The 25,631-nt window shown below is 37.3% G+C and overlaps 1 protein-coding gene across 2 annotated transcripts in view; it reads right to left on the reverse strand.

Moving 5' to 3' along the window:
* HMGCLL1 (3-hydroxymethyl-3-methylglutaryl-CoA lyase-like 1) overlaps window positions 1–25,631 on the reverse strand; it is a 257,324-nt gene that overhangs the window by 153,223 nt on the left and 78,470 nt on the right. For both annotated transcript variants that reach the window (XM_006893139.1, XM_006893138.1), the window contains exons 2-3: window positions 11,816–11,896; window positions 11,484–11,591 (exon numbers count right to left, since the gene is read on the reverse strand). In XM_006893139.1, coding sequence (XP_006893201.1) covers window positions 11,484–11,591; window positions 11,816–11,896 — 189 coding nt within the window. The remainder of the gene's footprint in view (window positions 1–11,483; window positions 11,592–11,815; window positions 11,897–25,631) is intronic.

Raw genomic sequence — 25,631 nt, forward strand, 5'->3', positions numbered from 1 at the left:
AATAATAACTAATAATAAAATTAAACCTCTTTCTGCTTTTATACAATTACGTTTTGCTATTATTTTGAACATGAAAACCTCCTTTGTAAAAAATTATAATAACTTTAAGTCTAATGAAGCACAGAAAATGGTTGGTAAAATGCATCAAACCATGCCTTGAAAAACAAATAATACAGTAATAAAACCAATAGAAATGTTGATATTATTACAGCGCTCAAATACAAGTATTCTTTTCCTTGAGCCCAGTAGTTATATTACATCTAGCTACAAAAAGAGATGGTGTTGAATGTTTATGTACAGTGTTAGAACATGGTTTTTTAAATTTTATTACATTATCTAATCTGAAAATAAGTTCAAAATGGAAATAGTATATATCATCCTAAACAAAACATAATCATTTGTGTCTTTCATTGTTCTACGCTAAAACAAGTTTTATGAATTAAATGTAGGGAACTTGCTTTTTTATTTGACACCAGTAGTTATAAATATAATAATTACATAACAGAACAAGTTTAAAATACTGCATTTGGAGTAAATAACTTATTAACGAAAGTGATAAGTACTCTTCCTTCCAGCTGGTGAGAGGAATTCAAGTCCTTAAGTCATAATTATTTGTACAGATATAGTTGTTAATACATACTATTATATAAGTAAGACTTGTACAAAACAAAAATGAAATCCACTACTCAGTATAATATTCAAAATACATTACATCATTTCCATTTAAAAGGAGAGAATTTTAACTGCAAGTTTATAAAAACATTACCACAAGTTAAACGTTAACAAAAATATGAACAAAAATTCAATTGCTACTTTTCATTTCTGGAATACACGCTACAAAGAGCATAATTAATTAAAAAGAAAACAAACATTAATTAAAGAAAGCTCTAGTTGTCTAGAGGGTCAGAAGTTGTGATGCCAACTCAAAAGCAAGCAGTTTGAATCCCCTAGCTGCTCAATGAGAGAAAGTAGGGTAATCTCCTCTCGTGCAATGAACTGTCTCTGAAAATCCAATGGAGGTCAACTATGAGTCAGCTCTGACTCAGCGGAACAAACAAGAGAGAAAAGATTTACATCAAGCGGGTCTCTTGTATATGCCCAGTACATCAAATGGGGTAACAGGGGACTCTCTCGGAAAATGTGTCAGCACAGATGCTGGATTTTGCTAAGTAGGTCTTGATATGGAAGCCCCACCTTGAGGAATATATGAAAAGAAGATAGTCCAGAGAATAGAATATCCTGGATTGGATAGTAATTTGGGGGATAACATAGATGAAAAACAGCCAGGTTTAAATTCAACTTTTACTTTCTATATCTTTCCTGTTCTTTTCATTCCCACCTTCAGGCAAGGAGGGAACTCTGGTAGTGTAGACTGTAGGGAGCTGCACTATTAATTCAAAGGCTGTACTTTTCTGGCACTTGGAATCTACCAGTAGTTCTGTGAGAGAAAGATGGTCAGTCTTCTCCCATGTGAGTTACAGGCTCCAAACACTCACTGTAGAGTTTGTTATGAGTCAGTTCTGAACCAACAGCAATGGGTTTTTCAGGCAAGAAGAAGGTGACACTGCCCTGAACTTGTGTTCTCTCTAATTTGACTACATATTTGGAAGTAGGTGTTTAAAAACAAAACAAAACAAACAAAAAAAACCTGGCTTTATTCCACAGTAGAACTGGTTATGAACAAAACAAGATGAAGGGGCTTGGAATCTGGACTCAGTGTTAGCATCTCAAGGCTAATTGGTTGCTGGAACAGTGTTATAAAGGCAAATACTTAGAATTTGCTTCACCAGTATCTACCTCATTCCTGTCTTAAATAGAAGAAAGGCTTAGAAAGATGTGAAGGGACAGCATATTCTAGTTTTCCTCTCTCATCTCTTACTAACCCTCTAAGAAATCCATAATTCCTTCAAATAAATTCAGACTGACTCTAATTTATCAAAACAAAAGGGGGGGGAACCACCCACAAAATTGATAACAGTGAGGGAGTAGGAACTAGCTATAACAATACATGGATATATAAATACATATATATAACCTGCTTTACTATCAATTTCTTTTTCAAATGATAGTGAGGAAGAAGTTAACATTGTTAATTAGCAGACTGTCTTTAAAAACACTAAAGTAGCAGATTATAAAAAAAAAAAAACAAGAAAGAGGGAAGCCATTAATATTATAATTTTTATTTGTTCTTCCAGAATACCTCATCCTTCCCTTTGAAAATGCATGGGCTTTTGTAATTTCCTGAACACACAATGCATGGCAAAGAAAAGCTATAAAATGTATGAACTTCATAAAAGTTGTATCATAAAAGTTATATGTAAAAGTTGTATCATCAAAATTATGTCACCTTAGCTTGGTTCTCTCTTAAAACATTCACCATATTAGATGCTCCTTAGAGGCAAGGATGGTGAAGCTTTATCTCACAGATTTTAGTCATGTTGTTGGGGTTGTTGTTGTTTTTGTTGTTGTTATGTGCCATTGAGTCACCTGCGACTCATAGCGACCATATGTACTACAGGACTAAATCCTGCTATATCCTGCGCCAATCTCATTGTACTACAGGACTAAATCCTGCTATATCCTGCGCCAATCTCATTGTGTCCGACACATCTACCCTTGTTACCCCAGTGACTGAATCAATCCATCCCATTGAGGGTCTTCCTCTCCTGTGCTGTCCCTCCACTCTTTCAAGCATGATGTCCCCCTCCAAGGGCTGGTCCCTCCTTGAAACATGTCCAAAGTACATCAGGTGAAGCTTCAGAGTCATTGCCTCCAAAGAGCATCCTGGTTTCACCCTCTCCAGGAAAAACCTGTTTGTTTTCCTAGCAGTCCATGGTATATTCAATATTCTTCTCCAACACCACATCTCAAAGGCATCAATCAATTCTCCTTCTACCATCCCTGTCATTGTCCAGCTCTCTGAAGCATCAGAGAGAATGCAAAGGTACATGGTTCAAATCCACCAGGGGCTCTGTAGGGGAAAGATGAACAATCTCCTCCCATGAAAATTACTGCTTCTAAAAACCCACTGGATGTCTGCTATGGGTTAATTCCAACTCGATACACAACAACAAAAATAACAAGGTGCTAGTGGCACTGTAGTTGTCATTCAGTTACTAATCAAATGAATCAAAGCTATCAGTTGTACAGAGGAAACATGCATTAATCTACTTCTGTAAACAGTTACAGCCTTGAAGAGCCCACAGGCAGTTCTCTACTAACCTATAACTTTCTATGAGTCTGAATGAAAAGACTGGCCGTGGGCTACTTTTATTTTCTGTTTGGTTGGTTGATTGGTTTTTAGTTTTAATCATTCATGATCATTTTAATGGAAAAAAAAGGCTATGTTAAGGATTAATATAAATCTCTAGCTAACATATTTTTTTATTTAAATCACTTTTTTAGGTGCTCAGGTGGCCTAGTGTTTAGAAGGATTCCAGTGAAGTACTAATCAGCCACTTCGCAGAAGGATAAACAGTCTTCTACTATGCGATTAACTTCCTCAGAAAACCTGCTAGAGGGTCAGCTAGGAGTCAGCTACAACTCTACAGTATGCCATAATACCAATAACTGATAGCCTAGATGTAAGGAATTGTGGTGGCAACCCTAAGGCAAGGGGTTCAAATTCACCAGCTACGTCTCAGGGGAAGAGTGGCCACTCTCTTCCTGTGTGACTTACAGTATCAGAAAATCCAAGAAAAATCAGTGAACTAAGAGTTGGTTCTAATTTGAGGCAAAGATTCTGAAGCTACATCTCACATACTTTGGGCACGAGGCTTGGAAGGGCCTGTCGTTGAAAAAGGGTGAAGGGACAGCACAGGAGAGGAAGACTCTGGATGAGAGGGATTGATACAGTAACTGCGGCAATTGGGGATAGGTGTGTTGGAGTCAGTGAGACTGGCTCAGGATAGGGCAGGCTTCAGAACTGCTTGCTGTACCTATAGTTTCTCACAAGTAACTCAATAGCACATAACAACAGAAATACATAGCATAAATCTTAGTGGTAAGGATTTGCTCTATCGAACTAACGACATGTGGTTTGAATCCACCAACTTCTCTGTGGGAGAAAAATGGGTAATGTCCTCCTGTGAGATTTAGTGTCTCTGAAAATACACAGGAAGGTCAAGCGTGTGTCAGTTCTGACTTGACAGTACAGAACAACAACAAAAACAACAGTATTAACAGCTACATTCTAAAGTGGCAATAAGCTTATTTATTCTTATAAACATGTCTTGTTTCTACTGTTATTGCTATCCCTTTCCATCTAAGGGAAGGAGTATTTGGACTCATTCTGAACGTTCTTATATGTCACCATAAGGATTTTTTTTTTTCAGAGAAGTTGTAAAGAACATGTATTTTTTAATCGCAAGTATTTTATCATTTCTGGCCATTTAGATTATAGGTGTGGGATCCTGTTTTATATGGCACCCTGCTACTGTGGAACTTTTCTTTTAGCTGTTTTAGTTAGAAAGCCTTTGCCAAACAAAACAGTAGGAGGGAAACTGTAAAAAAGCTTTAAAATGCTAAAAAAAAGATATAAGTGAACAAGCAGCAATCTAAACATAAACCAGAAGACTATTCCCATGACCTAGTTTGAGGGGGAAAAAAAAAAATATATATATATATAAGAAGACACAAAGAACTGAGAGAAAAGCAAGACAGAGCCACACACTTTGTCTTAAAAAGAAACAGAAATTACTTCACAGAATATATATAAATGGTTGGACTAAAAGTATTCCATGACAGAACTCAGACATGACTTTAAATTAGACAAGTCTGACATCATAACATTCTACCCTAAAATGAGAGGGAATGACGTATATTTCCAGAGAGAAATTAACATTATGAACTGCAGAACTGTTGACTGAAGAGGTTTTCTGTTAGGAAAAAAAACATCCCCAAAACAAACAAACAAACAAATCACTAGAAACACAGGGTGGGAGAACCTCTAACTACAAAAAAATAAAAAGAAAGGCCATACTCAAGCAAGCTGGAAGGAGTCTAACAATAGCGCAATTATGGAAAACTAAATTGCAAAAACAGAATACTCCAAATAGTGTCCTTTGAAGAACACATGGTATAGTATATAGTTAAGTGACAGTATTTAACTTTAGAAGATGAGCCATCGTATCTTTGATGCAGACACACTGAACTATCACAGTTACATTATTTCCTTAAAACATTTAAGTCTGCTTTGAATATACTGATTAGTATTAAAGATGAAACACATTGTATATGTGTTAGTGTTTAAAAGATACTCAGATTTGTTGTGATCCAACATTTAAACTAAAAACTTTAATATTTTGGAAAAAGATTGCTTATCAGAAAGAAGAAAGTTGAGTTGTGAGGGACCCACAAGCAGGAGGTCAATCTGTCTGTCAGTCATGCATTCAACTCAATAACACTATTGAACACAGGTAAAGGCCAGGTGCTCCAACCGCAGGCTTTCACACACAGGGATTCATTCACACGCTCCTCACCCCCAGTTCTCCCAAGCCACAACCAGAAGTGATAGGAACTCCATGGTTCAGAACCATTCAGTCACAGGAATGTGAATAAGATTAGTTCTGGAGGTACCACCATATATCCATCCCTCATAGTTACGGGGGTCAGTTTTGTTGTTTATATTCTTATACTTTGAGTCAAGAATGAGTTCATTAAATTGTCATAAGTTATATCCTGATTTCAACTCAAAACCAACCCCAGAATAAATTATTGATGTTATGTACTGTTATGTCACCTGCAACTCTTAGTACAACAGCTCTGAAGCCTACCCTGTTTTAATCCACACTCACTCCAACACACCTACCTGCATGGCCCGAGTTACTATACCAATCCATCTCTTCAGGGTCTTTTTCTCCTGTGCTGTCCCTCTACCCTTAATGTCCTTTTCCAAGGACTGGTTCCTCCTAGCCACGTGCCCACAGTATGTGAGATGGAGCTTCAAAATCCTAGCCACCAAGGAGAAACTTGGTTTCACCCTCTCCAAGACAGACCTATTTGTTTTAAACAATGTTATTGTCTCATTACCTGAATCCACTTAACTAGAGACCAGGAAGTATTTTCCTGTTTATAGAGTGACTGCCTTCACTATCTTTCTCTCCCTGAGCTGATGGTAATTTAAACTGCAAGACTTTGGGTAAGAAGCAGAGCGATTAACCACTGAGTTACAAGGGCCTTCATGTTTGCTCTTTGGTGGTGTCATATTGGCTCCTAGTTACAGAAACCCTGGATAAGAGAAGGAAACTCTTCCCAATTCTGCTTATTATTCACAATCTCTGTAGTACAATCACAAAGTCTCATCATCCTTGTCTCTAAAGAGCAATTTGCCTGCATTTCTTCTTAGGCAGATGTGTATGTTCTTCTGGCAGTCCATGGCACAGTCAATATTTTTTGTCAATACAATTCAAAGGCCTTTATTACATAGGGCTAAATACATGAATAGAAAGTAAGAGTCTCCAGACCTTAACAGTGAACTGAAAGCAGTACACGCTGTATGTCTTCTCAGGCTTGTAGTTATTAAATTCACAAGTATTTATTTTCTACAATGCACAAAACCTGTAGAAAGCTATCATGGCCTAGTGGTAAGGAGTTTCTTTACTAACCCAAAGGCATGTGGTTTGAATCCACAGACACTATGTGAGAGAAAGATGGGTAATCATCCATGAGATATACATCCTTTTAAAACCTACTCTAGGGTCAGCCATAAGTAGGTTTCAACTTGATGGTACATAACATCACCACACAAAAAGCACTGATGCTAAAATGTACAAGAAAGCACAGTCCCTACCTTCATAAAAGTTGTAAAATAGGAAGCAGATAACTGGAAAATGTCTTCAAAAACATAAACCACTCTGGAAGGCAGTTTAGCATTTCCTCAAAAAGCTGAACAGAGAAATCCCATATGACCCAGATTGTTCGAAATACACCCTGAGGAAAACAGAACTGAGACACAAACCAAGATCCACACACCTTTGTTCACAGCAGTGTTATTTATACCATTAAAATGCAAAGAACACAAATGTCCATCAACAAATGAACTGAAAAAATATAATACATTCAAACAATTGAACATACTAACGATCAACAATTACACAGAGCCTAAAATCATGATGCTACCTTGACAGCTTGCAAAACCAGGAGGGACTTTAATCATTTACATTCAACTTCCGATCCCCACTGTGCTGTCATTAAAGGTTTCTTGCATAAACAACTCCCTTGTGTCAAGGGACCCTGTACACTTCCTTCTTACTCCTGCGTAGCAAATTTCAGTTTCCTGCCAATCCACAATGTATTCAAACACCAATCACATCATCTTGTTGGTAACCAGTGGCACTTCACTCTCTTGGTACTACAAAGTATGTTTCATGGAAAGAAAAGTATTCTCTTTCCTTGACAGTAAGTAAGTATATGTGACTTAAACTGGCTTCAATCTCATCTGTCCTGTGTCAAATGTCCTGTATGAAGTCTGTCTCCATAATTCTACAAAGGAAATCTGTCTTACTTCTAGGGTGAATAGATTAGTACCTGAAGTGGTAGTTAAGCACAGATTTTCCCATCACTGTACGTTTTAACCATTTTGTCTAAAATGTCTTCTAGAAGAGTCAGCCTTCTCAAACTTACATTGTATTTTTGAGAGGTTCCCTTCTTTGACCTTGTGTGCAAAGCCCTCTATTTAACCTTAACTTCATTTCCAGATTTCACTCATTGATGTTCCATACTAACCAAACAGCTTCTTATTCCATGTTTCCCTGTTCTGACTTCTCCATAGCTCTTTATCTTGTCATACTTACGTGCATTTCAATTTTTGTGTTTCTTTGAAGTTATAACAAACTGATGTAAAATAGCTTAAAATATTAAAATAATTTTCATTGCAAGACATTTGAAGACATGCAGGACCCATAGTAGCGGTAATACATCATTTTTCACAGAGTTAAGAAACAAACAGATTCATCCTAGAGAGGGGTAAACCAGGCTGCTCCAAAGTAAAGGCACAGGCAAAGAAAAGTACTGAAGGTAGAAGTTAATCTATCTAAATTTAATGATGGCTGAAAAAATAGAACTATCAGATGTAAGGATTCTGAAGCTTCATCCGACATACTTTGGACATGTTGCAAAGAGGGACTAATCCTTGGAGAGGGATGTCATGCTTGGGAAGGGGGAGGGACAGTGCAGGAGAAGAAGACCCTCTATGAGGTGGATTGATTTAGTGACTGGAGTAATAGGGGTAGGTGTGTCAGAGACAGTGAGATTGGCACAGGATAGAACAGGGTTTAGGGTTGTTATGCATAAGGTCGCTACGAGTCACAGGCGACCCAATGGCACATAACAACAAATGTTCAAATATCAGGGTTCTTTTTATTCATACTCAAAATAAACTGTGATTTTCCTTCATCTCAGTTATCACTGCTTATCATCGTATATGTTGTTTTGGTTATTTAAAACATTTATTTTATATTAGTTTGCATACAACATCCATATACATTGTTTTGTTTATATAGGTGTGTTTCACACATTCCTTCATTCACATTGTTTCACACGGTCATTTCCATGTACTGTGTTTTATAAAATTAATCACCATTGATCTATGCCTATTATTACCCTGTCTTTTCAGGTCGCCCCATGTTCATTCCTAATTGCTTTATCCACTCCCTCCACCCACAAAACTCTGTCACTCTAGTGATTTTTCCTTCCCCCACCTAGCTCCCTTGCTGCCCTGCTCCCCTCCCCTTCCTTTTTGGACTTTTACATACATCTTAGTAATGATATTTATAATATCCTTACAATAATGGTCATACGCAGTATTTACCCTCTTGAGACTGAGTGAGTTCACTCAGCATAAGGCTGTTTATATTTTACCATGTTATATAGCATTTTATGAAATTGTTACTCCTTAATGCTGCCTTATCAAAGCCTCAGTGGGAATTATAAAGAAGTAGTAGGTATAGTAGTATTGAGGGGAAAAGTGAATTTTATTAACCTATTACTTCTTATTCATTTATTTATAAATTTTATTTTTATTAGGCAGATAATGAATAAATACAGAAAATAATCTTTTGCAGATTATAAATCCTAGATTTATAAATTCAATGCAAAAAATCTTTGTTGTGTTGTGGGATTTTTTTTTTTTTTGCAAAAATTCTTTGTGGATTACAGATCCAGTGGAAACACTGGAGCTGCTAGCATAAAGTAGGCTGGGCAGGTTTAATTTTGAAACAACTGAGTATGAGTTATTGATGGCACATTCAACTGAAGCTTATGAGCTACACATAAAGATTAGCCCTCCTCATGGTAGTAGCTGCTGAAGTCAGAAGGAATGCCAAAGTAAAGGCACAGGCAAAGAAAAGTACTGAAGGTAGAAGTTAATAAATTTAAACTTAATGATGGCTGAAAAACAGAAATATCAGAAATAACAGGAGGAAAAGACAACTGGGCAGTCAAAAACACAGAAGAGTATAGTAGACAGGCTAATGGCTTTGTGGTAAGACATTGTGCTGCCAAAACAAAGGCACAGGGTTCAAACTCACCAGCTGCTCCATGGGAGAGAGATGAACACTCTACTCCTGTGTGATTCACTGCCTCTAAAAAACTACCAGAGGATCAACTAAAAGTCAGCTACAACTTGACAGGAGACAACAAAAATGAGATTATAGTAGGAGAGTAATCAGTGTAGTAAAATGATCAGGAAAGAGTGAGAGTGCTCAGTACTGAAAACAGGAAAAGGAGAGAGTTTTGTAACAGATAACTAACTCTTCATCATGTTTTGAACACCAGAGTCAAGACCTGTAAAGAAGTGATGAGTGCTTCTGTCTACCTGCCAACTACAGATCTAGCTGTGACACCATAATTTTCCAAGGGAAAAAATTCTAAATGGTCCTTTTTGAGATAGGTAGATATAGATGATACAGATAGAGAAAGAAATAGAGACAGATATATATAGATAGAGATAGAGATATATAGATAGATAGAGATAGAGATAGATAGATATAGAGATAGATATAGATAGATATAGATATAGATGAGCTAGAGATAGAGATATATATATAGAGAGAGAGATAGAGATGATCTAGATCTAGATATATGATATAGATTATATATAGCTATAGATTATATATAGAAATAGATATAGATATAAATATAGATATAGATATAGATGTAGATGTAGGTGTAGGTGTAGGTGTAGATGTAGATGTAGATAGAGATAGAGAGAGAGACAGAGAGACAGAGACAGAGACAGAGATAGAGATAGAGATAGAGAGATAGAAAAAGATAGAGATAGAGAGATATAGATAGAGATAGATGATGATATAGAGATAGAGATAGATAGATATAGATATACATATATGTGTGTGTTTGTATGTGTGTGTATGTGTATACATGTACGTATAAAATCACAGAGGAAGATACTGTCCATCTTCCAAAAAAAGTATCTGGAACTTTGAACCAAAAGATAGATGTGGTTTTAGGGTTAACAGTGGAATTTCCTACAGTCTAAACCACTAGAACTCTCTAAAGATATTATTGTCGCTGTGTACCCTCAAGTGGGAACTAATTCATAGCTGACCCTCTAGCAGGTTTTCAGAGACAGTATATATCTTGGCAGGAGACTGCCCGTCTTTCTCCCACAGAGCAGCTGGTGAATTCAAACTACAAGACTTCAGACAGGTAGCACAGTTCTTTACCACGAGACAACCAGAGCTCCCTTAGGATCATTTATAAAGTCAGTAATAAGTAAATGGGAGACTGGTCACTAAATTCTTCTCATCCTTTTCTTATATTACATCAGATGCTTGTATAGCTTTGGTATAGAATTTCAAATAATATTTTAGGACTTAAAATAGTTCATCAAATGCTTTTTTTTAAAATCCAGACCAGCATGTACTAATTTTTTTAAGACCATGAACCCATAAAATGTGCAATTATATCAATGTAATGTCTAAATATATTTCATTGTTATTGTTGTCATTGAGCGTCATCGAGTTAGCTCATAGTTGACCCTCCAGCAAGTTTTGAATAAATTACACTGAAAGAAGATTATGCCTCTTTCTCTGATGGAGCAGGTGGTGGATAACAACCACCTGTGGATTGGCAGTGCAGGCACTCTGGTAGCCTAGTGGTATAAAGTTACACTGCAGTCTCGAAGGCATACAGTTCAAATCCACTAGCTGGTCTGTGGCAGAAAGATGGGCACTGTCTTCTCATGTGATTAACTGTCTCTGAAAACTGGCTAAAGAATCAGCTACAGGTTGGTTCCAACTCAAAGGCACACAACAACAACAAGAAGAAACCAGCAGAGCACCCTGCTGAATTGCTGGTGGTGATGTGTGCCTTCGAGTCAGAAGTGACTCATAGCTGACCCTCCAGTGTGTTTTCAGAGGCAGTTAACTACCTGGGGAAAGACTGCCTGTTTTCATACTGTTTAAAAATTTACTCTTGTCGAAGTTGAATTGAGGACATAATTAATTAATTATTGATTTACATACCTGTGGTACCCATCGTGAGGACACAAAGCTGGTCACTTCTATTACAGACAAGCCAGTTTGGGAAAGACGATTGATAAATTCAATCTTTATATCTGTAGGAACTATAACCTATGACAACATAAAAGAGCAATTTGGTAAGTAAATTATATACAGTCAACAGAATATTGCTTCCTAACTGAAAACAAAAGCCTATTTGATGATTTGTAAGTCCAAGTATCAGTGTAAACCCACAAAATTATGCCACATATGACATCCATGTAAATCTTTAAAAGCCTAAGAAATTTTAAGTTAGACTTCAAATTTGGAATAAATGAATATTATTATCAAACTACCTTTTCATTCTGTAATCCATCTCTTGGTCCAACTTCTACTATTTTAACATACTCAGGGAGTCCAGACAGCTGAGATGATTCCTAAGATACAAAACAGAAGAGCAAGAAACAGATCATTTCAGATCATAATACCTGCTTATTTGAAGAGTTCAACAAATACACTTTGTTCCATTAAGTTTTAAGATCTAGTAGATAAAAAAGTGAGAATTCAGTACAATGACATAGGTTTAAATTATTAGCAACATAAACCTATTTTTTCTTTGTACCTGACCAATATTGAGTCCAGATATAATTAATATTCCAAAAATTAACTTTTCAAATATAGCTGTGAATTAGGTTATTTAGTTGGGACCTAAAGAGAAAATATTGGATCATTTTGTATATAAGGATGTACATTTTTAGAGTTTACTAAATAAATAAATCTTTATATTCAAAGACCCCTAGTAGATGCAGCTGTGGTAGATTAGAGGTAATCGAAAAATCACTTTGCATATTCCACCTGCTCCATGTAAGAAAGATGACTAATCTCCTCCCATGTGATTTATGGCCTCTGAAAACTCACTGAAGGGTCAGCTATAAGTCAGCTTCTACTTGATGCTATAACGATACATACAGAGAGGTCATGTTGGCTGTTAGCCCTGCTAACCCAATGGCTGCCCTTTTCCAGCGGCTGGAATCCACTAGGTGCTCTTTAGTAGAAAGATGAATAATCTGTTGTTCGTTGTTATGTGCCGTCGAGTCGCTTGCAACTCATAGCAACCCTATGTACAACAGCTCTAAACTCTGCTCTGTCCTGTGCCGATCTCATTACCTCCGACACACACACCCTGATTGCCCCAGTCACTGAATCAATCCATCTCCCAGAGGGCCTTCCCCTCCTGCGCCTGCCCTCCACCCTCCCAAGCCTGATGTCCCTCTCTAAGGACCACTCTCTCCTTACAACATGACCAAAATATGCCAGACAAAGCCTCAGAATCCTTGCCTCCAAGTAGCAGCCAGATTTAACCCTCTCCAGGATGAATCTGTTTGTTCTCTTAGCAGTCCATAGCACCTTCAGCACTCTTCTCCAACACCAAAGCTCAAAAGCATCAATTGTCCTTCTACCCTCCTTGGTCATTGTCCAGCTCTCTGATGCAGAACAAGTGATTGCAAAGACCATGGCCTTTATCAGACGCACCTTAGTCTCCAGAGAGACACCGTTGCTCTTGAGTACTTTAGAGAGGTCCCTAACAGCAGACTTTCCCATGGCAATATGTCTTTTAATTTCCTGGCTGCTGGTGCCAAGAGTGTTGACTGTGGAGCCAAGCAAACTAAAGCTGTCAACAATCTCAATCTCTTCACCATCCATCATGATGCTGCCAATTGGTCCAGTGGTGAGAATCTTTGTCTTCTTGACACTGAGCCTCAATCCCTATCGAAGGCTGCAGTCCCTGACCCTCAGCAACTAGTCTTGTTTAATTTACAATCAGAGAAATCCAACAGTGGGTCAACTCTGGGTTGGTTCTGACTTGATGGCAATGAGAGAAAGACAGACAGACAGGAGGTGCACAAGATGCTACCCTCTAAATCCTGACCTTGAGACCTCTAGTTATCAGGTTTGTGCCCACAAAAGAATGTGTGATATTTGTTTTTCTCTCAGTCACAATGCTACTTCCTTCAGAATTGAATAGTAGGCTTTAATTCCTAGCATCCAATTGGAAACAGTCTCGTCTCAAACAAGAGTAATATCTCAACATACGTTTAACCCCAAGCAGAGATAAGAAAGGATCTGTTTCCTGAAACTTCTGACAATAAGAATATGCTATATTTTTGACAGTACTAGTTTACAAATTAAGAGGTGCAAATCCACAGAAGAAAAAATGTTTCAATATTCCTCCACAAAAATTTATAGCCTCACAGAATCTATGTTCATTTCACTTTGTCCTACAGAAAGGGTTGCTCTGAGTTGCAATCAACTCCTGGACGTGAGGAGCTATTTTTTGGTTGGTGTTTGATTAATTCATTTTGCCTCTCTCTTTGTTTCTAACAGTCACTGTTGTTACCTGTGAAGAGCTATTTTGGATGTAGGATCCACTTTGTATTCATGGCCCCAGGGTGAGAAAAAAAAGTCTATAGGCTTTTTTTAGGGCCCAAAGCAGTGGCATGGTTTTTATTAGCACTCTGCTTTAAGATAACAGAACCCAGATAGTTCTTGTTAAAATGTTTATAGTCCGCCTTCCACAGTTACCATGAAATTGAGCAACTCAATAAGCAAAATTAACTCAAAAGGAAAAGAATTCTTGTTTATGCATCTTCTGCACATGTTGTGGAAGTCACAGGGAGAAGTGTGGACACCTTAGCATTAAGCTCAGTTCAGGATGGCATTCTTGGATTAGAGCTTTATTTACAGAGTGGACATAAATTCAAGGAAACAATAACGGACTGGGTGGCATCGGAAGAAGGTAGAGAAGATGAGAGAAAGTAGATAAGGAAGGAAAGCTTACTTCTCTTTCTTTTTCCAGTTTAACATAGCAAATAAGGGGGGAAGGGATGGAAGGCAAACCACTTTTAGGAATTTTAGGCCATTAACAGTGTGGCTTCATGGTCATTAATTGTTTCCAAAAACTGCCTTTTCAACTGTAGTTAACTTGGAAAATAATGAATGCAGAATACTCATTTATTGCACAGTAATTTTACCATAAAAGACAGTGGTTTTCGTGATGATAAAATGTTGTGCATAATTAAAGAGCCACTTAACTTCTTTTGTCTCAATGTGTCGTAACTAGCATAATTAACAAGTGATCTGAAGAAGTTATAAAACATCAGCAATTTCCAATACTACAGGTCAAACTATGCACAATATGGTTCTACGTATTTTAGATTTATTTCTGAATCCAGTTTGTCTTTCTAGGCCTAGATAAAGAGAAATAAGCAAAATGTTCAAATTTGTTCAGTAAGTTCAAAGAAGAAGTGCCTTCATATAAACACGCATTCACGTGTGCATGTGTATGTGTGTGTAAACAAGTAAAGAAAAAGAAAACAGATCAATACATGTTAGCTGACTGTGTGATTCACAATGCTTCTCTAAGTGAACTTTAGTCTCTTGGACATTATGGGGTTTGTATCGACTTTTTTCTTTTCTTTTTTTAATTGAAATTTTAATGAAAGTTTATAGAGATTTTGGACTTCCATTCATTCATTGTTGTACATTTTCCTCCCTCTCCACTCCCCCATTTGGTTTTTCTCTTTGAAAAGTGAAAAGGAAAAAAAGCACCCTTTCATTATTATACAATTACCCCCCTCCCTTCCATGCCAGTCCATTCCCCCATGAAGCTCTCATTCTGGGCTGTATTGAAACAGATGAGGGTGAGAACTGTTTGAAAGGAATATATGATTAGGTATTATTTTCTTGACTTCACTTTTGGGATTTAAGGAGTGATAGTGTCAAAGGATATAATGTGTTGCACTGTTAACTGAAAGGTTGGCAGTTTAAATCCATGAGTTGCTCTGTGGGAGAAAAATGGGAAATCTCCTCCTGTAACAGGTTACAGCCTCTGAAACCCTAGCAGAGGGTCAATATAAGTCAATATTAACAACAACGAAAGTTTTTAGTTGTTGTTGTTTACAGAATTTTAAAGTTATATAGGTATAAATCTACCGTGAATTTTATGTAGAAATTTAGATTTATACAGACAAATAAACTGACAGAACTTTTTATTTACATAGATTGTTGTTGTTATTGTTATATACTGTTGGGTTGCTTTTGACTCAAAGTGACCTATTGACAACAGCCCCAAACCATGCTCTGTCCTGTGTCAATCTCACTGTCTCTGACACACCACCCCCATCACCCCAGTCACGGAATCAATCCACCTCACAGAGGGTCTTCCTCTCCTACACTGTCCCTCCACCCTCCCAAGCATGATGTCCTTCTCCAAGGACTGGTCCCTCCTTGCAATATATCCAAAGTACATCAGATGATGCTTCAGCATCTTTATCTCCAAGGAGCAGCCTGGTTTAACCTTCTCTAGGATAAGCCTGTTTGTTTTCTTAGCAGTCCATGGTATACTCATTACCCATCTCCAACACCACAGCTCAAAGGCATCAATTCTCCTTCTATCCTCTGTAGTCATTCAACTCTCTAACACACAGCAAGTGATTTCAAAGACCATGGCCTGTATCAGATGCACCTTAATCTCCAGAGTGACACCATTGCTCTTCAGTAATTTGGAGAGGTCCCTAAAAGCAGACTTTCGCATTGCAATACATCTTTTAATTTCCTGTCTGTTGGTACTAAGAGTGTTGACTGCAGAGCCAAGCAAACTAAAGCTGTTAACAGTCTCAATCTCCTCACCATCCATCCTGATGCTGCCAATTGGCCCAGTGGTAGATTACACAGAGAAATGATTGAAATTGTCAATGGCGTCATGTTACTTGAATCCACAATCAACATCCAGATCAGCAGCAATCAAGAAATAAAAATGCATGTTGCATTGAGCAAATCAATGGTCAGGCACGTTGGCAAAGCACTGAAGAGCAAGGATGTCTGAAGAGACTAAAGTGTGTATGACTCAAGTCATGGTATTTTTCAATTGCTTTGTATGCAAATGAAAATTAGACGACGTATAAGAAAGACCAAACAGAAATTGATGCTTTTGGTGTTGGCTAAGAGAATTGAAAATACCATGCCTTGAAAGAGGTGTAACAAGGTTGCCTTTTAGGGGCAAGGAGAGTGAAACCTTCCCTCCTCCTATGCTTCCAGTATGTTGTCAAAGATGCAACAGTCTTTGAAAGAGGACATCATGCTTGGAGAAGCAGGATGTCAAAAAGAGAGGAAGGTTCTAAATGTGATAGATTGACCCAGTGACTACAACAATGGACTCAGCCTAACAAAAATTGAGAGGCTGACACAGGATTGACAGGGTTACTAAGAAATAGAATTGACTCCAAGGCAACGATTTTGAGTTTAAAAAGGATAGTTACCCTTTTGTATTAGGCAGAAATTATGTATATTGTACTTAGTACATGAAAGCTTCTTCCTTGCTGTGAAGGAAGACTTCTCCTATTTCCCAGTTTTGTCAGCAAATGTACTTTTAGTTCTATGAGACATTTACTTCTATCATTATTTCTGTATAAAAAATTCCTGGAAAAAGTTTTCAAAAACAAAATTAATGACACTGCTACCAAAATAGCAAAAATTTGAGAGATAAAAAAAAGAACTCACTTCACCGAAGGCGACATTCAGATGGCTAACAAACACATGAAGAAATGCTCAAAATCCCTAGCCCTAAGAGAGATGCAAATTAAAACAACTATGAGATATCATTTCACCCCAGTCAAAATAGCAAAATTTAACAGAACAGCAAGCAACAAATGCTGGCGAGGTTGTGGAGAAACTGGAACCCTGATTCACTGTTGGTGGGAGTGTAAAATGGTGCAACCCCTGTGGAAAGCAGTATGGCGCTTTCTCAAAAAGTTGCAAATAGAGATACCATTTGACCCAGCAATTCCACTACTGGGAATATACCCTGAAGAGACCATAGCTGACATCCAAGCAGATATATGCACACCCATGTTTATTGCAGCTTTGTTCACAATAGCAAGGAGTTGGAAACAACCTAAGTGCCCATCAACAAACGAATGGCTAGAGAAGCTGTGGTATATTCGCACAATGGAATACTATGCTGCATTAAAAAACAAGGAACTCATGCAATATTATTCAAAATGGTTGACTCTGGAGAACATTATGCTGAGTGAAATATCCCAGTCACAAAAGGACAAATATTACATGATGCCACTGTTGTAGAATGGGACTGTCCTTGGGGTTGGGGAGGGACTGAGTAAGATGGGTTCAATAATGTATACTGCACTGAAACAGAGGAGGGAGAAAACCGTTTAAAAGAGACATATAACTAGGTATTTCTGTCATCACAGGAGACTAGAGCGAGGGCTGCATGGTGGAGGGGACCTGGGGGAGGGTTTGTAAAACAATGAAAGAATCTTTTCTTTTACTTTTCCATAATTTTTGACTCATGTACTTATAACTTGTTAGTCAAATTTGTGTCTTCTAGGTTGCAACACCCCCATGATACATCTTCAAGGATATGAACATGTACGGCCAAGCACAATCAATAAGAGTGCATCTAAATTCCAAAATCAATCTCCATAATAGACTATGTGTTTCCTACTGCCAAAGGGGCCCTTTAGAGTAGTGAGAGAAGATCTTCACCCTGAAACCCACAGCGTCCCTTTTCAGCAGGAAGTAGCTAAGAGAATACGCCATCCCCTTTTCCTTATGACACAGGGTGAAGTCTCTCTCAGGGAGGAGTGATAGGGAAAGGCAAAGGACACACTGACAAAAAAGATTAATCAGAACTGGCTTTGACAAGCACTGTGGCATTTGGACAAGAACAAACTGGGAGGAGGGTAGAGAGAATAGTGCAACAATGAATGAATGGAAACCCAAAATCTCTGTAAATGTTTATGAAAATTAATAAAATATAATTATAGAAAAAAAACACAAAAACAAAAACAAAAAAAAAGAACTTTTTCCCAGAAATATCACTAAATATCACTAGTGACTAAAAGATTTGGCTGTTGAATAAAAGGTCAGTAGTTCAAACCCTTGGGAAGCCAAAGCGAAAGGAAGACATATTGAAAAAAAGAGACAAACAAAAGATTCCCAAGGGCAGCTTGAGAAGACAAAGCAAAGCAATGTAAGAAAATGGGCAAAGATCTGGAGTCAGACAATAAAAAGGGAAGAACTTGCTCAGTCTTTGTGAAGCTAAAAGAATTGAAAACAAATTCAAGCCTGCAGTTAGAATACTGAATAATACAGTGGGCAAAATCTTGAATAATCCAGGAAGTATTAAAGAAGATTGAAATAATGCAGAGTCACTATACCAAAAAGAACTGGTTGACATGGAGCTATTTTTAGGAAATAGTGGATGATCAAGAATGAACAGAATAAAGGAAGGAGTTCAAGCAGCACTCCAGGAACTGGTGGAAAAATAAAGTCCCAAGAATTGATGTGATATCAACAGGCATGTTTTGACAGATGCCATCTTTGACATGTTCACAGGTGGTGTCTCTATATCAGCTGCTGGACTAACTGATGGGAAGAGATGCAAATGTGCTCCTATTCAAAACAAACAAACAAACAAACAAACAAACCAAAAAAAAAACCACACCAACCCCCCAAAAAATGGTGATGCAAGAGAATGTTGAAATTATCAAATAATATCATTGCTATTACAGCAAGCAAAACCTGGCTGAAGATTAAAAAAACACAGCTAAAACATTATATTGACAGAGAAATGCCACAAATTCAAGCTGGATTTTTAAAGAGACCATGGCACCAGAGATATCGTTGCTGATGTCAAACGGAAAACACAAGAAGGATGTCTGTCTGTGTTCTCTTGATCACATGAAGGTATTTGACTATGTGGATCACTACTAATTATGGCTAACATTGAGAAAAATGGGAATTCCAGAACACTTTACATGTGTTCATGCAAAACCTACACCTAGACCATGAAGCTGTTGCACGAACAGAGTGAGGGAACACTGAACGGTTTTAAATTAAGAAAGATGTGTGTCAAGACTGAATCCTTTCTCTATACCTATTTAATATAGATGTTGAACAAATTATTTGGGAACTGGAAATTATAAAGAAGAATGTGACATCAGGATTGGAGTAAGACTCCTTGAAACCTTGCTTACTGAACATGAAGGAGACCTGAAGCATTTGCTGCAGAAGATCAAAGACTACAGCTTTCCCTATGAATTACTTCCCAACATCAAGAAAATAATGCTTACCACAGTGCCAATAGGCAACATCATGATAGATGAAAAAAATAATTGAAATTGTCAACAATTTAAGCTTGGATCCACAATCAATATCCTTGCTACCAGCAGTCAGGAACTCAGAGACTGACTGTATTGGGGAAATCAGCTGTCAAGGACCTCTCCAAAGTTCTAAGGAGAAGAGATGTAAATTTAAGACCCTCATTCAATCAATGATCTTTTCCATTACTGAAAGGAAGAAAATAACTAAAGATAATTGAACTGACACCTTTGAGTTGTGGTATTTGAATAGAATACTGGGTGTCCCATGGACTGTTAAAAGAACAATCATATATGTCTTGGAGAGAGTGAAATTAGGGTGCTCCTTGGAGGCAAGGATGGTGAAATTTCATCTCACATACTTTGGGCATTAGGATGGGCCAGTCATTGGAAAAAGACATCAGGCTTGGTAAGGTAAAAGGTCAGTGAAAGAGAGGTAGACCCTCAACACGATGGACTGACAGTAACTGTAACAATGGACTAAAATACATCCAAAATGGAGACAGCACAAAACAGGGTAAGGCACAGATCTGCTGTTCATTAAGTCACTTTAGGTCATAGTCAACCAAAGGGCACCTAATAACAACCCCTCTATTCTGTGGGTGAAAATGTTACACTCTGCTGCTTCTATAAAGATTTAGAGCCTTAGAAAATGTATGGGGCAGTTTTAATCTGTCTTTCAGGGTAGCTATGAGTCAGAAACAAATCAATGGCAATAGGTTTGGATCAAAATAACTACAGTTCATTTGTGTTCTGTGGACGCTGCTAAAAAACTGGCCATGACCAAACCACTCTATTGACTCTTTTGATTAATCTGATAAAAAGAGGCTGGGATAAAATATGCTCAATTTATCCCATAAACAACATTTTACTAAGATTGAGCTCCACAATTCCAAGCAGCAGAATTAAGTTAACCTAAAAATAGTTATTTGCTTTGTGCCTCATCTATGATGGAGAATATGTTGACATGTTTGATATGATCATGGATCCAGACAACAAAAGTGACAATTTAGACAATGAAAGGCATCTCAGTAAGTTAGTTGTTGTTATGTGCCATCAAGTCAAGTACGCCTCATAGCGATCCTATGAACAGACAACCTGAACCCTGTCTTATCCTGTGTGTCATTCTCATTATCTCTGGCCTCCTCAAAGATGAGGCCCCATTTGTTTTAGTCAGCAGATCTCATAGAAAAAAACAAAAAACAGCAAAACAACACAACAAAAAACTTTTTAGGTCTTTTGCTACCATTCCAAATTGAATTAAAGATTGATCCGATCGATTCATTACATACGATCTAAACTGTAAGGTTTCACTGTAATATTCTTCCTTAAGCATTACACATATCATCTCCAAGCGACTCTATTAAAGTCCTTACGATTAACCTACTTCCTTCCCAAAATGTCGCTGAATTTTATTTCTTTTCATATCTAAGTTTTGCTATGAATAGAGTGGAAACTTTTGCCAGCAAAAGACTAATAAATCATTGTTACAACTAATAAAAAATTGCTGAAATGCACCCTTTACTATTGAATCAACTTCCCTATAGTCAATCTAGAACAGCCTTTCCAAATTCTCACCAATAAAAATATTTAGATTATTGGTGAGACTTCTTCTCACATACTTTGGACATGTTGTCAAGGGGGACCAGTCTCAGAAAAAAAGAACATCATGTCTATATAGGTGGATGGATGGTCAGTGAAGGAAAAGACCCTCAACAAGATTTATTCAAGAGACAATTTCATGATTTCTTCAGGAAAAACAAAATAATTCCACTTACTTAGTTTAAAATGATCCCATAGAACTTTGTAGAGTTACTCTTTAATGTACTATAAATTTCCTTTTCTCACTTTCTGACTAGGAATCTTCAGAATTATCAGAATTTATACCTAAGAAGCACCTGATTAACGCTTGTGGTTTGTGTGGGTTTTTATAATTAATTTTAGTGAAAGTTCACGGAGATGTAGGGTTTCCAGTCATTTATTGTCCACCCCTTCCTCCTCAATTCACTCTTCTTGAAAAGTAAAACTCTTTCATTGTTATGCAATTCCTCCCCCAAGTCCACTCCACTGTGCAGCCTTCATTCTGGACTCCTATCATGACAATAATACCTAATCATATATCCCTTTTAAACAGTTATCTCACTCATCTGTTTCAATGCAGTGTACATCATTGATCCCTTCCTTCTCGGTCTTCCCTCAACCCCGATGGCAGTTCCATTTTGCAACAGTGGCCCTATGCAATATTTGTTCTTTTGTGACTTAGATATTTCATGCAGCATAATGTCCTCCAGGGTCATCCATTTTGAATAATATTTCATGAGTTCCTTGTTTTCCAGTGCTGCATAGTATTCCATTGTGTGACTATCCCAGACTTCCTCTATCCATTCGTTTGTTGATGAGCACTTGGGTTGTTTACAGCTCTTTGCTATTGTGAACAAAGCCACAATAAACATGGGTGTGCATATATCGGCTTGGGTGGCAATTATGGTTTCTTTATGGTAAATTTCCAGTAGTGGAATTGCTGGGTCAAATGGTATCTCTATTTGCAACTTTTTCAGAAAGCCCCATACAGCCTTCTATAGTGGTCGCACCATTTTACACTCCCACCAACAGTGAATAAGGGTTCCACAACCTTGCCAGCATTTGCTGCTTGCTGTTCTGTTAAATTTTGCTATTCTTACTGGGGTGAGATGATATGTCATGGTTGTTTTGATTTGCATCTCTCTTAGAGCTAGGAATTTTGAACATTTATTCATGTGCTTGTTTGCCATCTGAATGTTTTATTTGGTGAAGTGTCTGTTCATATACTGTGACCATTTTTCAATTGGGTTATTTACCTTTATCTTGTGGTGGTGCTTGAATATTTAAAAATTCTAGATTTAAGTCCCTTGTCTGACATGTCATTACCAATCCCCCACCCCAATCTGTGGCTTCCTTTTTCACCCTGTTGGAGAAGTTTTTGGATGTGTATAGGGATTTTATATATAGAAGGTCCCATTCATCTATTTTATCCTCTCCTGGTTGTAGAGATTAATGCTAATTAAAGGAATAAATCAGTGAATGAATGAAATCATGTGCAATATTTAGAAAAATAGAAAATAATTGACCCTTCACTTAGCAAGTTTATGTCATCCAGTATTATAATATTTACTAAGTAGTTGTTTTGGATTTGTCTGTAGGGAGCTGTACTACTAACTAACCCAAAGGTTTCACCTCTTGGGAAGTTCAAATCCACCAGCAGCTCAATGGAAAAAAGGTGGGCAATTTCCTTGGGCAATCCAATAGACAACTTCAAAAATCCTACTGGAGGGACAGCCATGACTCAGTTCCAGTTTGCTGGCAGTGAATTTCCATCTGAGGTATGTGGAAGTGAATCGTCTAAATGGAACTTCCTTCCTATAACAAGCTTACAATTTAGTGTTGGAAGGTTCTGCCACCTTGTTGGCAAGAAGAATACTGCTTTTCTTATATATTGAAAATTCAGTAGTTGATGAATCACTTGTGAGTGCCAAGAAACTGAGCTGGGGAGGGGGTGGGGACAGTCTGTAGAAGTTATCAACAGAGTTCTAAAAGAGGTCTATAGTCTAAATTTATTTTAATAGCATTAAAAGACCTGTGTTACCGAGCCCAGTGTATCCTATTTAACATAGAGTAACATAAGATACCAGTGAAAAACAAAAGATGTATTATCCAGGGTGAGGGTTTTAAAAAGCTAGGTTGTATGGTGGAGTGTATATCCACATTTGGCATCAGATTCCTAGTGGTTCACTTTCCTAGAGCAACAACAAAAGCAATTCTATCTTGCATTTAGATGTTGTTTTATTACTCTAAAGCACTTTTCTATTCTGTGAAGCTACCCTGTGAGGTCAGCAGAACTGAAGGAAAGATTAAATAGCTTTCTAAGGTTACTTGAATTGTATCCCAGTATTCTTTATGATGAGACTAAATATATCATGAACTGTTGAGTTGCGGTTGAAAAGAAAATAATGAACCGTTATTCTATGCAAAATATAAATGATCTGCTTTACTGACATGTCATAGTATTATGTAAAAATAAGGCATACTTTGCTATATTCTCTACAATCTTGTGTGTGTGTGTGTGTGTGTGTGTGAAAGAGAGAAAGACAGAGGGAAAGAGACATACACACACAACTCAGTTGCACAAATATATATTTTCTATATTGTTGTTGTTGTCAGGTGCCGTAGAGTGGTAGACAACATAGTGACCCTATGAACGAAAGGCCTGAGCACTTTTCATACTTAGAGTTTCCAGAAGCAAGCCATTTCGGAAGTGGACGCCGCTGCTGCTTAATTTTCTCATGGTGATGGTAGCCCTCATGATTTAGTTATTAACAATTTCTTTTTCTAAGCAAAAGGTCAACAGGCTAAACCTACCAGTTGCTCTTCAGGAGAAAGATGAGGAAAATTGCTTCCACAAAGATTTACTGTCTTTCAAATGGTATGGAAACTGTCCTCTGGGACAGGTTTCATTTCGTGTTAATGAGTCTCTGTGAGTCAGAATAGATTTGATGGCAGTGAGTCTAGTTTTGATGGTGATAGGATCACTTATTCCTGTTGCAATGTGCGCACTCTATGACTATTATTTGTACTGTTTGCCCACCCCACCCCCAGGAAATGGACACTATCCACAGCAGAAACGTCTAGATAAATTGTTATATGTTCCACTCACTTAATTACTTAGAGAGTAATTTTATGTGTAAATAAAGTCTTTATGGAGATTCAAATATCCTGTTCCATTGCCAGTATTCCCAAGGAAAATTGCTATTACGGCCAAATAAAATGCCCCCACTGCACAAATAAGATGTCTGAATCAAAAAATTGTGTGATTTTTCTTTTGGAAATACACTACACTTTTCAAAAGGGCATAAGATATCAAATTTTCCAAAAAGAACCTATGTTTATAATCTTATCCCACATACATATATGCTGTATTTCATGGCTATGTTAAACTCTCCAGATTCTTCTATGAGTTATTTCTTACATATTCACTGCTCTAAGAAATTAGAGAACTCAATACAGTCGGAAACCCAAAAAGCCTAGTCAGAAACACAAAAAACATTTTTACTGATGCAGCAGATAACCAGAGTCACCTTGGACCTCTGAAGCAAGGAGAAGTTTCTCTCACTATCCCTCTAAGATGAAAGGCTGAATCAACAAAGTTATAACTTGAGATCTCCTCTCACATTATCCATGTTCCAAGGAGGGATCAAAAACAACTGCTATTTGATTTCTATCAAAGTAAAATAAGTTTTGTAGTGTGTTATAAAGGCATCTAAAACTCTAGGAATAATGTCTTACTTGACACTAAAACAAAAGCTTAAAGAGAGTGCTCTCAAATTCTTTCAGCAATTGGGCCATACCCAAAAGCAAAAGCGTAGTGAATACAGTACATCAATCTCCACTACCTTCAAAGAAGGTTTTGAGAGATTGAAAACTAATTTTAAAATGTGACCACTTCTTACTGTGTATGTTGTTGTTATAGACCACTGAGTGTGAACCAACTCATAGCTGACCCTTCAGTGAGTTTTCCAAGCCAGTCAATCATACAGGTAGAGACTGCCATCTTTCTTTCATAGAGCAACTGGCGGAGACTAATCGTGTGCCTTTGGACTGTCAAAACAACTCCTACCACTAAGCCACCAGAGCCCCCTTCAATATACATACATAAATATATCTTTGTTCTCGGCGGTCAGTGGAAAATCAGTGGTGACTATCAATATAAACACAGCTTAGGCAAATATTAATTTATCCTAGGAAGTATATCAATTTGATGAGCATTTGAATAAATAAAGAATCGCCACCAATAAAACAACATAACAAAAAAAAAATCCCATACCCTGTAAGTATAATTAGGGGCATCTGCCCACACATGGCAGATTACGACATAGTAGTAGAATGATAGATAATTCAAAATCATCTAAAGTTATTACTTTATTAAAATTATAAAAAAGTAGCTTTTAATTTTTTTTAA

Source organism: Elephantulus edwardii, unplaced genomic scaffold (genome assembly GCF_000299155.1).
Source record: "Elephantulus edwardii isolate Elephantulus edwardi_28Jun2011 unplaced genomic scaffold, EleEdw1.0 scaffold00124, whole genome shotgun sequence".
In the NCBI taxonomy this organism is placed as follows: Eukaryota; Metazoa; Chordata; class Mammalia; order Macroscelidea; family Macroscelididae; genus Elephantulus; species Elephantulus edwardii.